The sequence below is a fragment of the Spermophilus citellus genome, assembly GCF_964194105.1.
Source record: "Spermophilus citellus genome assembly, chromosome: 14".
Classification (NCBI taxonomy): domain Eukaryota; kingdom Metazoa; phylum Chordata; class Mammalia; order Rodentia; family Sciuridae; genus Spermophilus; species Spermophilus citellus.
The window spans coordinates 82,803,447-82,822,374 of NC_138194.1; the positions used below are offsets into that span (position 1 = coordinate 82,803,447).

At 35.3% G+C, this 18,928-nt stretch overlaps 1 protein-coding gene across 1 annotated transcript in view; it reads right to left on the minus strand.

Moving 5' to 3' along the window:
* Nucleotides 1-4,354: 4,354 nt before the first annotated feature.
* EIF3H (eukaryotic translation initiation factor 3 subunit H) overlaps nt 4,355-18,928 on the minus strand; it is a 94,368-nt gene continuing 79,794 nt past the window's right edge. The window contains exons 4-8 of the mRNA XM_081265770.1: nt 18,006-18,105; nt 16,637-16,786; nt 8,842-8,962; nt 6,184-6,316; nt 4,355-4,619 (exon numbers count right to left, since the gene is read on the minus strand). Of these exons, the coding sequence (XP_081121896.1) occupies nt 4,522-4,619; nt 6,184-6,316; nt 8,842-8,962; nt 16,637-16,786; nt 18,006-18,105 (602 nt within the window). The 3' untranslated portion in view covers nt 4,355-4,521. The remainder of the gene's footprint in view (nt 4,620-6,183; nt 6,317-8,841; nt 8,963-16,636; nt 16,787-18,005; nt 18,106-18,928) is intronic.

Sequence of the window (18,928 nt, forward strand, 5' to 3'; positions counted from 1 at the left end):
CATCACATTCTCTACCCTTAATTCATGATGGTTTTGACTCTGAGACTGTATTCAATCTTGGACAGTGGGTTGTCTAGGAAATTCAGTGAAAGGATTGAAAAACAAGATGACTAACTCATAATTGATCTCAACATCTAACCTCAGGGACTCAAACTGGGATTCTAGCAAACTAACCCCATGACAACTGAAGTGACGGTTTAACAGCCTCTGAGAACACGGAGGATATAAGTACTCAGGTTAAAAAAAAAAAAAAAAAAAAAAGGTCTGGGGTAGATCAAACAATTCCCAAACTCTTCAAGTTGAGAGTATGGCTCTTGAAAACCATTCCTGCATCCACGGACTGTATTCCTAAAATGACCATTGAGGTTTCTGCAGTCATGCTGGGTTCTGCTAGTAGCAATGAGCCAAATGGAATCCATTTATGTAAAAAGTCTCAAGGCAATGGGAATTAGGCCACAGCAGTATGCTCCAGTGAACTTAATTTCCCAGCAACTCTGGCTCCCATTCCCCCACACTACCCTGGCCTTGAGTAATTTGGAGATCAACCCCTGTTCCAATCCATCTAAAAGAGGTTTGGAGTCTAATATGGGAATTGATGTCCACTGCACATGTTCTAACTTCCACACTACAGCACTCCTAGGCTATAAGGATTCAACAACCATGCATCCTTCTCCACCTTCATCAACAGCAATAGGACCATATTTCCATTCTCCCCTTCACCCCATTTTTACTACCCAAAGTCACCACTCTATAACCTAAGTGAGGAAGGGATTCTGTTGAGATGGCCTTAAGTACTCTCCAAGGCATCACGACTAATATTAATAAGCTCAGAGACAGAATGTGCATCCTGTTTATCTTTGTAATATTGGAAATGCTTGACACATCATAGCTACTTGGTAAATGCTTGTTAAATGAAAAATAGAAAAAGTAGTACATAACTGTCACCAAAAAAGATACCCACAGGCTGGGATTGTGATTCAGTGGTAGAGTGCTCATCTAGCACATGTGAAGCCCTGGGTCGGTCCTCAGCACCACATAAAAATAAATAAAATACAGGTATTGTTTCCAACTACTTTCAAAAAATATTTTTTTTTTAAAAAAAAGATGCCCAGTGAGAAGGAAAAAAACATAAAAGGACAAATGGTATATTACATAATTTGAGAAATGTTTACTATAAAAATGAACTTTACAATTAAAATAGGCATTTTATTTTTCCCCTAAACATAACATTCTGGTATCCATATACCAGAATCAATGCCAACATGGTTTGAAAGAGAAGTTGACAAAAGCTTTCTAAAGGCTGTTACAAAACCATAGCAGTACAATGTAGTAGCATTTTAGAAGATACAAACATTTAAATATGTAGATGCTATGAGAAACATCAAGCTCCATTAATTAATATTAGATAACCACATCTCAACTTCCAAGCTTCCAAAAATAGAAGGAAACTTTTAAGTTTACATTCATATTAAAAGAATAAGGGGACACAACAATCCTACTTCCGGGTACTTAACCAAAATATTTGAAATCAGTATGTTGAGGGGGGATCTGCCCACACATGTTCACTATAGCATTATATGCTACAGCCACATTATGGAATCAATCTAAAAGTCCATGAATGAATGAATGGACAGAGAAAAATGTGGTAAATATACACAATGGAATACTTAACAAAAAATTCCTTAAAAAAGGAAGAGATCCTATCATTTGCAAACATGAATGGAATCAGTGCACATATGCTTTATAAGATAAAGCAACATAGAAAGACAAATACTACATGTTCTTACTTGTCTTTGTAATCCAAAACAACTCAACTCATAAGAGCAGACTGGTGGTTACCAGAAGCTGAGGAATAGAGAATAGGAAAACCATAGCCATAGGCACAAAAGTCTCAGTCAGGGATTCTGTTGTTGTTGTTGTTTTAATAGCTATTACTCAGTGTGGTGAATCCAGCTAATAGCTGAATATTATATAATTCAGTCACCGTAAGGGTGGATCTCAAATGTTCTTCTATTAAATGTTTAAGGTGACACATTATTGGCTTGATTTGGTCATTTTGCATTGTATTTCACCCTTGTGCCCTATAAATATAAACATTTATAATCTGAGCATATGTAAATTTGAAAATGAATTTTTAAAATAGGGCATTTCAAGTAGGCTAAAGCAGGTGTATTCTCTTAGATAGTTTCATTTAAGATTAAGAACAATGCTAGGGGCTGGGGATGTGGCTCAAGTGGTAGTGCGCTCGCCTGGCATAGTGGGGCGCTGGGTTCGATCCTCGGCACCACATGAAAAAATAAAGATGTTGTATCCACCGAAAACTTAAAAAAAAAGCTATTTTCTAACATTTTGTAAAGTATTAATAATGATTATAGGGTTAGTATCGAATGTGTTTTATATTCTTAGTTCTTAACACTCAATTTCCCATTTAGTTGTTCTTGAAGTGAATGACTTATTAGATCTAGTACTTGGTTCATGATATTTTCTCATTTCAACTTGGGAAAAAAAAAACTGCAAATATTTATAGAAGATGAACCACATGTATTTTTCCCTGAAAGATGTCAGAATATAACACTCAAATCAAATGCTAAACAACAGCTATTTTGTAAGAATACATACAATATGTGGCAATTTAATTTTCACTGATGTTTTTCTTGGCAGTTTTTCCCACATTCGTAATTTCTAATCAAAAATTACTGAAATCATCCATTAAGCGTATACTCAGACATTACTGAGTTATAGGAATCTAGACAATCTTAAGGTATCATAAAAAGAATCACAACTTTAAGAAAACATTAATTGAATCAGTTGTAAAAATTACTCTCACACCATGAGAAAAATAGTATTTAAGGTTACATTTGAACCAATTTTCGTTCTATTTTTATCTCTTGAGTGCTTTAACTCTAAAATAAAATTCTGAATCCAGGAAATCAGAATGGAGGGAAATGAACCAATCGGAGTACATAGTCCACAAGGGCAAGAACTATTTCTGGTTTTGTTTATCAATACATTCCCTCTGCCTAACAGTCAAATATGTGTTGACTCAGATAAGAAATCATTATAGATACGAGTGCAAATCAAGAGAGCCTTTCTTTTTTCCTTTTTTTTTTTTTTTTTGGTTTTGTTTTGTTTACTGCATTGCTAGGGGCTGAAGCCAGAACCTCCCTCATGCTAGGCAAAGGCTTCACCACTGAGCTACCCTCAGCCCCAACAGACTTGTTCTTGAAGGCAATTTAAGTAAAAAGCCTTAAAATTTTATATTCTTGGACCACTAAATCTGCTTCTATAAATTTACACTAGGAAAATAATTACGTAAGTGAGCAAGTACTTAGAATCTAGAACATTCGTGACCAAAGCTTTAAAAAAAAAAAAAAAAAGCAAGACCCAACAAATAACCCCATAACCTGGGTTGCCTAGAGTGTGCCTCTTGTCATAAATATATAATGAATACCTGCTATACACCAACTACTATCCTACTTGCTGTATCCCAACCTTCAGTGAACTTAATGCTCAGAACCATCCCATAAAGTAATATTTTCATCTCATGTGGATAAGCAACAGAGAAGTGGAACAATTCAATCTAGCTTCATGATCCTATAGCCTTAGTGTTATCTTTAAAACAATGTTGAAAATAAGGATTTCTTAACTTTCCTTACTCTTTATCCATTCCTTTTTTGATAATCTGCCTCAAGAACTGCCATCTGACAGTCTTATAAACGGCACCCCCACCAGCTAGTGTATCTACCTAATTTTGTTACAAAAACATGGGATCTTTAATGATCTTTCAAATATAATATTATATCTTTTTCAATGTACTACTGTCCTACCAATTTCTCCTTCCCCATTCACAACATTTGCTGTTAGCAGAACTGTATTTTGTGTTATGAAAAGATATGAAATCCTAAATATAATAATGTATACAAAATGAATCTCATTTTCTTATAAAACATGGTCCTCTGGTGAAACAATTTTTTAAAAATATTCCTGTGCATATTCTATGAGTATGGAAATGGTTTCTTGAAGAATAAAAAGATAGACTAATGGGAGAAATGAGACAAGTGATCCCATCCCGGAGACAAAGAGTGTCAGGGCAAGTGTATGAAACCTGGGATTCAGGGAAGCACCTGGAAACCAGGAAGTATAAAAATTCACTGCAGGTGCCACGGTCTCCAGATGGGAGATGGAATAGGCAGCCCCAGACCAGGTGGCCAAAATGTAGCACTTGAGAGAAGCAAAGTAGTAGAGCTTGTAGGTCTGAACCTGCTGGAGGCCTTGTTTTATCTATGAAAATAGACAACTATAAACAAAGTAAAAACAGGATAGATTAAATACGTGTGAAACCAAATGAACAAGCAGTTGATTCTTTTTTTTTTAAATTTATTATTAGTTAGAAAGACATTATAGCCAAAGACAGCAAGGAATCCTCTGTGCTTTTCAATATGCAAATACAAATTCTTCCAATAGTTGCCCTAGAGTAATCTCAAGTGTCCACGATACTCCTTTTCTGAAAACTTCATTTTCTTAGTTGTTGTATTCTTGAAGAGCCTGGGCCATGAAAAGTTTGCCTAAGTTTTGGGCGGTGAACTCCTTGATGTTCTGGCAGTAAGTATTAATCTGGCCTAAAAATTTGAAAAAGAGTCTTAATGTTCTCCAAGTTGTAAAATGATCTAGAATGCTAGTCAAACAAGAAAATCAGCACAATATATAATTCACCAGAACTGTTTTTAACCAAGAATTTACAAGAATCAATTCTATTTTTCCATAAAGTTTAATAAAGAACATAATTTCTTTTGAAAAGTTGTTATCTTCAACTCTTGATTAAAATGAAGGAAAACTTTTAAAAAAAGATTATCAGCTGTAAGGATATATTAGCTATCAATCTGCTGAATCAGTACCAGATCTGATCAACAGACAGTACTCTGAGAAATCAGAGAAAACATTACTGCCTTAGCAGGCAGAAAGGAGATATATGATCATAGCATGGCAGAGTAGCCACATCCACCTGGTTTAGACATTGAACAGGTACAGCAGTTTACAACCTACACTTTAGACATGTTTTAAGGTCCTTCCCCTGAGCCAAAAGCAGAAACTCCTCCCTGAAGAATGGCTCTATTACTGTTTTTGCATCTAATCTGATGCAAAAGCTATTCATTTCTTGAAAGTATAAGCACTATAGTTTTGTCTCAATTAGGCCTCAAAGAAGAACTATATCTCAGTTTCCCAAATGTGTGTGTGTACTAGAAAGTTAAGGAATTTGGATTTTTCAACCACTCAAATATCATTATTAATAGAACTGAAAAACTAAGGACAGCTTTTCTTTGAGTAGATTTTTCACTCTATTAAAGTTTCTCACAGACAAAAATACAATTAACTTAAATAGTATCTAATAATATTTTATAAAAATAAGATTATACAGCCATCTAAGAGTGTGAATATTACACATTAAAACCAGCCTATGGTTGGGCATGATGGTACATGCCTATAATACCAGCAGCTAGGGAGGCTGAGGCAGGAGAAGAAAAAGTTTAAGCCAGCCTCAGCAACTTAGCAGGGTTCTAAGCAACTTAACAAGATCCTGTCTCAAAATAAAAAATAACAATAGTTGAGGTGGGGATGCAGCTCAACTGTTAAGCACTTCTGCGTTCAATCCATGGTACCCACCCCCTGACAAAACAAAACAAAAAATAAATCCCAGCCTCTAACATAGGACATAGGCCTTAACCAGAGTGATAGACATATGCTAAGTCTCCTCAGAAGTTCACCCAGAATTATATTCATGTTGCCATGATTTCAAAGGGCAATATTTTCTTCAAATCAAAAACTTCCATTCAAGTACCCCAATCTAAAGTAGAAAATAAAAAGGCACTTGAAGCTACGTGAACCTCTGCATTATTGAGACCAAAAAAAATTTTTTTCCTTCATTTTCATGAAAGATGGAAAAGCTTCCCAATTTAGAAAGCTTGAAAATGTTTAGATATACACCAAGCGAAGAACTGAAAGGACCTGAGAAATAAAATACTTACCAAATTCTTAAATTTCAGAAACTATACCTACTAGACTCAAATTCATCTATTTAAAATACATTAGCTTTCATGGGCTATGTTTCTGTCTGTAAAATTTCTCATAGTCTTCTGCTTCCTCAAGAACAGAGAAAACTACATATCACGCTTTACATAACTATACCTGCAATGAGTAGCGAATCCATCCTGGCAGGAGCCTGAAGTGGCTTAAAGAGTTTGGACAGGTCTTCCTCAGGGAGTGGGGGTTCTCCTCGACTCTGACGTTGCATATTCTCCTGCTGACGACGCTGCTGATACTAAAATTTAAAGAAAAATAATTTGATTATTTTTCTCTGAGGGGGGTAAAAAAAAAGAACTCTCTCACATGACCAACAATACCCCATTGTTCTGAATTCTATTCTAAGTTTAATAAATGGCAATATTTAAGAAGCTAAATATTGGTAATGGTAGAAGAATATATATATATATATATATATATATATATATATATATATATATATATATTTGTTTTAAAATAAACTCCAGTGTCACTGTGAGCTCTAACAGTCTATATGATTTAGAAAACAAAATTGGTTCTGGAAGTAACAGAACTAAAAAGAGGCTCATGATCAGTGATTAAAAGAATACAGCATTCTGGACAAAGGGGAGAAATGGTTCATCCTAACTTTAACAACTAAATAATACACTATGTGCAATTTTATCCCTATTGACATAAAATAATAATAACACCAATGATGTTGTTACCATCAAGTTTACTGTCTTTTTTTTTTTTTTCCTCTTGGTACCAGGGATTGAACTCAAGGCACTCAACCAGTGAGCTACATCCCCAGCTTTTTAAAAATTTTTGTATTTTATTTAGAGACAAGATCTCACTGAGTTTCTAAGTGCTTCACTGTTGCTGAGGCTGGCTTTGAACTCACAATCCTCCTGCCTCAGCCTCCCAAACCGCTGGGATTACAGGTGTCCACCACCAAGCCTGGCAAGTTCACTGTTTTTACTATTCTTAACAGATGGTCTTGCGTGTTTCAGCTCTGTAGCTAAGAATGAATATTAACTTCAAATACTTTCAAACTCTGCATTCTACAATTCTCTGAAAAGAAGGTGAGGATACATATATAGATTCTATAACTATAAACTTTTATGTCAAACAATTAAGAGCTAGTTGCTGTGAATGGCTCACAATGCCAGTGAAATAATCTTCCACACACGGTCTTTTAAAAGGTCAGGTAATAAGAAACCAAGGTGGGCTAAGAAAAACTTAAAAGTCTTGAATTCCTATGAAAACCAAAGGCAATGAAAGTTTCTCCTGAAGAAGAGGAGTAACTTGCTTTGCAGATTTCTTTCTTATTATGGGGTATGAAAGTGAAGGTGAGATACATCTAAAAAGGGTTATGAAAGGTACTAGTAAGTATGAATAAATATTAAGTGCAAAAATCTTAATACATTATAATTCTGAAAAGAGTCCCAAAGATTGGCTTCTAGTATGAATTACCTCATGGGTGACAGATTATCAATTTGATAGCCCACGTGATTCCCACCCCCAACAACAAAACAACAAGAGAATACAATCAAACTGGGACATTCCTTTCTCATAGTTTAGAAATCTGCAGCTATGTTTACTTAAAGATACTTTATAGATTTACATATATTTTCTCAATTCAAGTGTAGCAAAACTCATTCATTCATTTACCCATTCATTTTTATTTCACAACATATATGAACCTGGCAGAAAATTTTGTTTTTCTTTGACTACATAAGTCTCTGAAGCACTTAGCTGTGCTTTGAATTTTACAATTGACAACACTTTGTTTAAAGTGCATTTTAATGAACACAGCAAATATAAATACTACTTCCAGGGATAAAGACTCTGAAATCAACTTATCTATCAATCAAATGCTAAGAACACTTTAGAGCAATACAGTCCCAAAATAATATTCCCAGATCTATGAAAATCATGTGGTCCTAAGGCAATGCTAATAAAGAAAAGGTTAAATGGCCAAAACTATATGTATGTGCATGAGAATATTCAAGTAATTCTATGATTTTTGTTGGTATTATACTATCTATTTCACAGCAGGTGGTCCATTATTTCCTATCAAAATTGCTTGCTCTTAATCACAACTGCTCAGTTTTTTAAATGAACTGAAGATTGCTAACTATTTGCAATGAACCACCACCAAACCAATTATAGTTAGAGTAAAGAAATGAACTGTGACACTCTGAAATCTCTTTGCCTCCAGTTTTCTCCATAAATATATATCTTATTTGCATAACCTTGAGCTTAATATATAAGCTCTCTTTAAATCTGATGTTTTTAATTACAATTTGTAAAATATTATTTACTAAAGAACAATCTTTTAAAATATATGATACAGAGTTCTTAACAGTCAATGTTTTTTTTTTAAATATTTTTTTAGCTGTAGGTGGACACAATTCCTTTATTTTATTTTTATGTGGTGCTGAGGATTGAACCCAGTGCCTTACGTGTGCCAGGCGAGCGCTTTACACTGAGCCACAACCCCAGCCCCAACAGTCAATGTTTTACTAGAGATAATTTAGATCATTTTTAAGATGACTTTCTTTCTGATACTGAGGTTGCACCCAAGGTTACTATACCACTGAGCTACATCCCCAATCCTTTTTATTTTTTGACAGAGTCTCAGTAAATTGCTAGGGTTGGCCTTAAACTTGTAATCCTCCTGCCACAGTCTTCTGAATCTCTGGGATTACAGGTGTGCATCACCACATCCAGCCTTTAAAATGACTATTAAAACATCACACCTAGAAGTCAATGTATATTGATTTTTTCTATAATACCAACCTGATGTTTCTGCTGCTGTTGCTTACTAGTATTCCTCATGTATGTGTTATATTTGACTATGTCTTGGCTCATTTCATCCACTCTGTCCATCAGCAACTGTAGATTCTTCCCCAAATGATTGCTGAAATGCAAAGTAAACACACTGATATGTCATACTTTAAGCTATAACTTTGCCACTGTCCTAAATAGTCAGATGTTAAAACATGATCTGCCTTTTGCTAAAAGAATTAGAAGCACACATATGCATTAAAGCAAGGGTAGAGGTAAGAATCTGAGTCAGCTTATTATTAAACTTATGTTATCACCCACAACTATAATCTCAGGGCTGTTGGAAATAGCTCAGTTTCTTATTGTTGACAGCAAAAGTAAGTTAAATAGGAACTGTTAAGCATATCTAGCGTGACATCTATAATATATACTTTCAGAAAACCAAGTTTAACTTGAGTTCAGTACTACTGAACCCTTTTCCTTAACATCCCTACCCCCACCCCCATGTGCCCCAGAGTTTTAAATCAGTAGTCAAGCAAAGAGTAATGCAAACTTGTTAAGATTTCTGGCACACCATTTCTTTATTTACCTTATTCTAAATGAGCCACATCATCTGGCTCCTCATCTCTGTTCTTTCCTAGAATCTGTAGTAGTACATAGTCTTTCACACTTTTAATCTCTAGAAATATTGATTCCAGCTCAGTTACTACAATCTTTTCATAAAGTAATGCTAATAATTGATATAATGACCACCTTATTCAGCACCTTCTGCCTGCCAATATCTCCTATCATGCTAAAGCATGGACATCTACTATGAATGTCTAAAAATAGCCAGCTGACAAACTATAGTGACCAATTCACTACTTTCAAACAGGTATTTACTAAACTATTATATGCCAGTCTCAGTATTAAAAACCAGGGAGACAATAATGAATGATGCATACATGGTCTTAATCTTCTTTGAAATTACAACTGATCAGAGATAGAGCAGGGCAGGTGGGGAGAAGAAGAGAGACTTCAGATAGCATGGTCAGAATATCTCTTTGAGAAGATGAAGGGCTAAAAGCAAAAGATTAGGAGTTAGCCAGGTTTCAAGTATTCTAGGGAAAAAGTACAAAGGCCAAAGTTCTGAGGTGTGCAACAAAAAAGCAGATCTGATTTAATTTAAAAAGTGGGGGAGGGGATGGGAGGAGGGGGAGAGGGAGAAGAGAGGAGGAGCAGGGAGGCCAGGCATGACTGGAGCACAGTGATTTGGTTAGGGAGGCCAGACAAGCATATATGGAAAGCCCATTAGCACCACACAACTTCACAACAAAGTGGTTTGTATGAATGAGATCACTGAAACATACTGATGGTACTCTCGAGCTGTGCATGTCTGGGCTTAAATCTTAAAATAATCATTTTGTTGCTATGCATGTAGACTGAAAATACAAGAGCTAAGAGTCTACTGCAGACAAGATGTGGAGAAACTGAAACATTCATATGCTATGATGGGGATGTAAAATGATATTACTGCCATGGAAAACAGCTTCATGGTTCCTCAAAAAGCTAGTTACTATTATTAATAGTAACAGACAAATGTGAATGGTGAGAACAGGAGGTCAAGGAAATAAATCTATAAACTGGGCCTACTGTGCTGACTCCATGTGCCTTCATTCAAAAAGCAATTAACCTGTGGCCTTCCTTTAGTCAACAGAATACACTACTTTCCTTGGCTAACAACCTGTTATGTAGGAGAAACGCAGACCCAAAAACTCCTCCCTGATAAGGGCACAAGTTATCCTGAAGGAGGTTTCTGTGACCATTATATACACCAAATTCCAGGACTCAAACAGGATAATTAAAAGCCAAGGCGCTAACCATAAAATGTGTAAGAACAAGTTCCAATGAGACCCCTTTAGCAGAGGCCAAAGTGACACAGAGTTGCCGTGGACCTTTAGCATGTCAATAGCAAAATTTTCCTTCCCCAGGGAAAGGCAATGGGCAATGGGAACTTGAAAGTCTGATTGATGTAAAACCGCTATTACTCAAAGGTCAAGGGGTGGAAACTTCTACTCTAGGATTCCTCAACAAAACTGGAGGGCAGGAGGGGCACACCATCCCTTTCCTCTCTAAGAGGATCGATCCACTCTCTCCCTTGAGATGTCCCCCTTTTCCCTATCCCTTCTAATAAACCCATGCCTACTACTGTGTTTCATTTGAAATCTTTCCAACAGAACACAGAGAACTGATAACTAAGAATATTTATGGTCACTTTAGTTCTGAGGATGGTCTTGTTCTGCAACTTTATAACCCAAGCAATTCTCCTGAGTATATACCCAAGAGAGAACTGAAAATATACGCTCACACAAAAATTTGTACATGAACGCTAACAGCTATATTATTACCCTTAAAAAGCACAAAGTAGAAACAACCCAATGTCCATCAAATAAATGATAAGTGAATAAACAAAAGTGGAATATCCATACAATAAAATATTATTGAGCCATAAAAATAGTGAAGTACTGAAGCATACCACAATTTGAATGAACCTGCTAAATATTATGCTAAGGGAAACAAGCCTAACACAAAAGGCCACTGTAGGACTCTATTTTATGAAATGTCCAGAAAAGGCAAATCCATAGAAACAGAGATGCTGCCAGGGGATAGGAGGATGGAAAGTGACTGCCTAAGAGGTTCATGGTTTCTGCTTATAGTCATAAAAGGTATTCTACAATTAGTAATGGTTGCACAACATTGCAAATATACTAAAAAACACTAAGATGCATACTATGCATAGTTAAGTTTATCTCTATTTCAAAAACTGCACCACCACCACCACCACCACAACCACCCCAAATCTGTTGTGATATTCCAGAGTAATGGTGGCTTGCATTGGGACAGTAGCAGTGAGAACAGATGAAAGTGAGTAGAACTGAGAAATACTCTGGAAACACAACTGGTGATTTTTATTTGATAATGGGGTACAAGAGAAGAATCAAGGATGGTGGCCAGTTTCCTGGCTTCAGCAATCAACTGGCTGACTGGTTATTACATTCATAGAATAGGGAAAGACAAGAGGAGAAAACAGATTGGGAATATTGAAACAGAAAGAAAGTAAATCCACTTAAAATATGGATTCTACCTTACCCTGAAAAAAAAAAAAAAATCAGAAAGTTTGGGTTCTTTCTCAAAGAGCAGAAAAGAGTACAGAACTGGTGTGTGTGTGTGTGTGTGTGTGTGTGTGTGTGTGTGTGTGTAAATTACCTTTTTAATCCCAGTCCGGCAGTACCCAAACAACCTTGGCCCAGTAATCTGGCCTAAAGACTTCACCTGTCTAGGAATCAAATACTTCTTTAGTATTAAATTTTATTTCATATTTATCTTATTCCACTGTGATTTTTTTCCAATCATTTTTTATTTTAAAATGTTTCTCCTTCTCTGGAAACCAATTAAGTACATGTTTCTGTTTTCAAAGTTCTTAACAGTCTGATTTTAATCCACCCAGATTCAAGTTATTGGGTATATGGTGCAAGATGAGGAATTAAAATGATTTTTTTTTTTCCAGTAGCTAACCAAATATCCAGATCCACTGATTAGACAGTCATACTGCTTTCCCAAATAACTTCAGGATTAAACAATACTGTATCTCACATTCATTCTTTTGGCATGTACTGAGTACACAATTATTCTCCCAGTCACTCTGCCAGATACTAAGAATTAAACTATATGAGATTTTGTTGCACTCAAAACATTCTAATGAGAGAGGAAAGTAAAAGTAAATAGATAAATTAAATAATGGTGGTTAAGTGCTCTAGCAGACATTCAATGGATGCAAAAAGGACAGTTTGGTAGGATCAAGTGAAACTACCCCACTCCAATTATGTGACAATTAAAGTCTGAATTGTTGAAAAGGAGCTAAGGGTAGCTAGAGATACTGGGTATAAGCAGACCACTCAAGAGATTCCAGCATGAAAGGTGTGATGCATTTAATGAACTGCAAATAACTCAATATACCAGGGAACTGCTTGACTAGAAAAAAGAGATTTATCAAACTTTGGGAGGGGCGGGGGAGACAACCATAGCACAGGCTCTTGGAAACTTGAATTATAAGTTTGGATTCTATTCTAAGCATTATGAGAATCAGCCAAAGATTTTAAGCAAAGAAGTAATACGAGCATCCAATTTGCATTTAGCACAAGCATTAAAAAAGGAAAAGGTTAAAAGCAGGAAGTTAGGGAGCTGTGAAAGTAATCACAAAGAGAAATAGTGATGCCTTGGTCTGGGGTAACAAAAAAAATCATAGAAATCAGATGAAATCACTCCAGGAATGCACATGGGGGAAGATTAACTCTGACAAACACTGATATTTAGGGATGAACAAAAAGAAGAAATCACTGTTTGAAATAAGAAGTAACCCACAAGAGTTGTAGTTTCATAGGCTCCAAAGAAAGAATTCCAGGATGAAGGGGTTCTCGATTCTATTAAATGCTGATGAATCTCATGCAGTAGTATGGTGACAAGAAGTATTTTGTGACAGAGTTCTAACAATAAGGAATGGAAGAACACTGAAAAATGTCAGAGTAAGTGGGAAATGAGGAAAGACAGTGACAGAAAATTCTATTGATGGGGGCTGTAGCTCAGTAGCAGAGCACTTGCTTAGTATGTGTGAGGCACTGGGTTCAATACTATCTATGTGAAAGGTTCATGGATGGATGTTCACTGTGTTAGCCTTTCAATTTGAAGTGTTGAGCATTTAAAACAATTTAATGGGAAAAAAACAAGTCAATAAGGATAACAGAAAAGTACTAGTATAAAGGAGAACTAAAAAATCTATAAGCAGAAGACAGATCGAATGAGGTCCAGAGAAGTCAGGACAGAGTGGGACTGACCTCAGGAGGCTGATCCTTTCATTTTCACCAATCAAAGAACTGAAGCCTAACAAGCTATATTAAGTGTACAGATGCCATTAGTTACATGACTTGTTGTTAAGTCATTTATGCCATTGAGTGAAAAAGGAAATCGGGTAAAGGGAAAGCTCACCACCAATCCTGTGCCTGGGAGCAGACAGGAAAGCAGTGACACTGGAGAAACACATAGAGGAGAGGTACAGCTGTCAGCAAAGGAAAATCTATTATCTGTAGAGTCCTTAAAACCTTGGGAGACCAATTTTAGCATTGAGAAAAGTATTACTAAAATAGGGACCTCTTTTTCCACTAAAAATGTCTTTAAGGTATTAATATTATATGCTGCAAGTGTATATAATTACAGTGAAAGAACATTGCCACAAGCACAAATACGTAGGCTTTAAAGATTTCATAAGAGTGATATTACACTAATGCTTCAGATATTTAAATATTTAAGTCATGTTTATATCTACTGACTTCAGAAACATAACCAATCAGAAACATTCAACATTCCTCACCGTAGAGGCCTTGAAGGGCACCAGAAATTAACAATAGATATTCATCAGTCACAGAAAATCAGAATCATTACCAAGAGCAATTTTGTGAAAATCTTTTGTTTTCATTATCAGTTCAACTAGAATACTCAAAAAGGGAGTTACTGTTGGTGTTTCAATAACCTAGTCTTTCCTTTTATTGCCAAGGAAACAAAGAACTGAAAACAGATAACTTAAACAGATGTGAACCAAGACATAGACTGCTAAGTCAGCTCTGGCTACAGTATCAATCTATGCTTATTATCCTTAATGTAGGATGCTCACTGTTAGTTTAATTTTGCTTAAGGAAAAATAAAAATAATCGCTTTTTATGTGTGAGAAGTTAAAAGCTTATGTTATACATTTTTTTAAAAAACTAATGAAGGCTACTACTAGAACTTCCATGTAATAAAATTTAAAAATAAAGTTAGGATTTTTAAAAATGAAAGCAAATCATTCATAGCATAGAACAAATCTGTCAGGTAAATAAAAAAAAACTGGTATCCATATATGGTCATGGAAAATATCCTCAAAGTGTTTAAGGAGTTGCATAAAAATAATTTCTGAAGGTTTTTTAAATTTGTTAGAACTGGCATGATTACCATCATCATGCTACTAACATTAGAAACTAAAAACTAAGATGTACATAGGTGTATTTAAGGCTTTTCACATAAAAATATGTAAGATAAACCTATAATAAAATAGTTTTCTAGGTCCTAGTTGCTACGGCAAACTGAGAACAGTTTCTTGGCTATTTATTGCAACTGCTGCTTTGGACAAATGGATATTCTAGACCAGCTCACTTGTAATATGGAAGTTTCATAAGGGCTATACTTGTTTTGTGTGTTCCATAAAGGAGGCCTGGGAAAAGGTGAAGACATGAATTATATAAGTAATAGTTTTCATGTAGTAAATTTTAAATTATTATGTATTTTTATACTTACTACATCAAATTGTAACCCTGAATGCTGAAAAAGGTTCTTAGCTCAATGCTTTAAATACAGGTGTACCAAGTGTGTTTGTAAAAGCAATAAAGAAATATGACCTCCTAAAACAGACAAACTTAAGGACTATTATGAATATATGTTTGCAGTCAAACAGAACACTCTTTGGTTCCAAATTAGTCTTACAACCTGGCTATATCATTTAGCACTCCATTTACCATTCAGTTTCCATCTCTGTCCTATCGAAACTTTTTAGTGGCCTTCGTGATTAATAGATGCAATGGAAGGTGGCACTTCAAGCATAGCCCTATTCATACCAGAGAACAGAGAAGACACTATGGTGTCTGGTCCTTCTGGGTTCATTATCTTCCTTGAATTACATGTGGGAAGAAGGAACTGGTTTTTGTGTTTTGTTTTTAAATAAGCATCTGTCTAGAGTACTGGAAATCTGATAAACTTCTGTTCCAAACCATTGCTGAAGAAAACACAACTCTCCTTTCAGACAACAAATATATACTGATTGATTTCTCACTCTGCCCATTTCACATTATACTACTGCTAGCTGCCTCCTCCTCCTCCAACAAGAACAACAAATCACTAACATCAAGCTTAAACGGCATTTCAGAGAAGCTATATAATGTGACTGTTCACATTTCTGCTAAGAGTAAGAGACTGGAGGCTGGGGTGTGGAGGGGTTGCTCAGTGGCAGAAGGCTTTCCTAACATGTGTGAGTTCCTGGGTTCAATCCCCACTACTGTAAAACATTAAAAATTATAAAAGTTCAGGGTGGGGTGGGACAACACATTAATTCCATAAAGAAAACAATCTGTCTAGCATTTTAGCAATTTAATAAATATTACCTTACCAACTCATTAGCAAAAGCAGTCACACTGAAGGAAATCATGTCACTCACCTGTCTGATAGCAAAAGCCAGAAAGTTCAGAAACTCTAAAATTTTAGTTGAATACTCAAATAACTATAAGTTTACTACAGAGAGAGAATGCATCTGAATCTGGGCAAGTGCAATCAATAAAAGAAAGCAGCATTTCCATTCTTCTCCTGAGCATTATTAAATATCTAGACATAACAGCATAAGCCTCTCAGGACAGTATACAATAAATAAAGCTGAGCAAAATAAAAAAGTCCTCCCCCATGGGTATTTACCTTATCAAAGTGCAAATGAAACAGCAAGGAAGGCAGCAGTAGGTTCTTACAACAGGAGCAATTAGTATTCAAACAATGTGTTTGTTTCACTTTATCAGTTTGGCAGTTTTCCTGGGATCTTAATAGGGCCAGACAAATACTACATGCTGTTACATAGATCTTAGTAATCTCAAAATGTTCTTAAGTAATTTTTTTTCTTGCTTCACAGGGAAAGTCTATGTAAAAGAATTTTCTGCAAAATGTGATAAAAAAGGTATTTTCATTAGGCAGAGCCACTTACCTACTAGCAAGGCTGAGCAATTCATGTTTATCTGCTACAGCTGACTTCTTCTCAAGCTCCCACATTAGGACATTGATCAGATGTGAATTTTTAATTACAATCGGCACTTCTTCAAACATGTGCTCAAAGGTGATATTTGCCTTTTTCAATCTGTGAAGCATGTTAAAAATATTTTAGACTGGTGGTCAGAAATAAATGTTAAATTAACTACTTCATACATTTACCTAAATACAAGCCCTCTTCAGGATTCATTAATAAGGAAGGCAGCAGGAGTAAAATATATATATATTGTGTGTGTGTGTGTGTACACACACGCAGGCATACACACTGCCTGGTTAACAGTCAAGCATAAATTGAGTGAGCTGAGTATTGACTTTGAAAACAATCTAATTTTTTAACTGTAAGCCCAGAAAATAAACTGGCAAGAAAACTATTCTTCAAAATCAAGTATCCTTAAACACTTCGTTGATAGTAAAATGTAATGCATATAATTATAATGAACTAACAAAATATGTAAATGTCACAGTAAGTTATGCATCTAAAATACTTAAAATAAATATCTAGAAAAGAAAAATATCCTGTTTTTGTAAAGTTTATTTTTTAAGTGTGAAGAACTAAAAAGATTAACAACTAGTTGAAAAGTCACAGGAGACTCTACAAACAACAGTGTAGGAAAAGGCTTCTCAGAGTTAGTTGTAACTCCATGTCCAGAAATTGTTCATGAATTACCTTTTCTTTTTAAACTGTATACCTTAATTTTTTAGGAGCCAAATAAGAAACTACAGATAAATTGTCCTATGTGAAGCCATAATCATTAATTTTGATTTCATTTAAAAACAAATTCTACAATTAACAGAAATAATAGATTTTAATATCCAATGGCATTAAGTAGGATCACAGAATAGCTCCATTAGTTGACTCACTGCATACCTGTCACTCACAAAACTTCCAATCAGCCACATTTATTACTGAATCCTTAAAAATGTTCATATCCTTCTCCCCTGTGAAAGGTGAGCATAGGAAACATGCAGGTTGCACGTAGTCTAATGCAGAGCTTATAGTCTGACAGCCGCTGACCACTCTTTCCATCTCCCTTCTATATTTTACTTCTTCAAATACGATAGCTAATTAATTCCCATTCTAACTGAATTCACCTATGGTGAGTACAACAAAGAGACACTCCATAAAGAATAATCTAAACGAGGTAAGGGAGAAATCAAGTGTCACCCAGCATGCAGAAATCTACAGTACGCATAGCAAAAGTATTACTGCAGCACAACCAAGCCTTCAATAGATGTGGCAAATTGACGGTTTAAAAGAAAAATACTCAGCCCTTTACCATATGCCTCTTGGGCCCCCAAACACTTACGCTTCAGGGGAAAAATCCTTCTCTTTACAAACTTCCATTAGTTTAGGAGTCAATCTGTATGCCTTTAAAGAGAGCGAGCCTTGGGCAGTTTTTATAGGATCTCAAAAAAAAAAAATAGAGAAAATAATTACTAAGGATTCTAATGACATTGGTTCTAGGCACATTCTATTACTTATCACACTGTCTTTGGAAAAATGAAGATCAAAATAAATAATGGCAACACAACCTAAAGCACATTCAAACCATTTCTAGCAAACAGTAAGCAAAGATGCAGTGGTTGTTCTACTTAAAATCAGTAGAGTAACTTCCTCCCTTAAATAAAAACAGAAGATTCCAAATATAGTTAGATATTTTGAAATCCCTCATCTAGAACCAGTAATCTTGCTGAAAATGAAACATATCTTATTCTATACATCTTGTATTAACTGGGGAAAATACTAATAAGTATTAAACAACAACAACAAAATCACTGTATGCACTACTATACTTCCTTAGTCGACGAAAATGAATAGCCCTGCAAACAAAATTTATACAACCTAATAATCACTGTTCACATTTTTAAATTAAAAGATAGTTAAAAACAAAACCACTACATCAAAGTGCTATCACAAAAGTGTCCTTTTTTAGTTTTAGAAAACGAAGTTTTGTCAAAACTAACTGCTTAAACACTCCATGAGTAAGGGAGCTTAGCACTTGCTGCATGATAATGGCTCTGGCATGCCAATATTCAACTAAAACCTGTGTTAACATTCATGTTGTCTGAAACTTAACACAGTGAAACTTTTAGCAATAGGTGATAAAATGAAAACCAAAATAGATTGAAACAAGTGGAAAATTCATCAAGGTCTGATGATGCAATGTTTCCAGCCAATATAAGTACACTTTAACAACTTGTTCTTTACTGTAATCCAATTGTTAACATA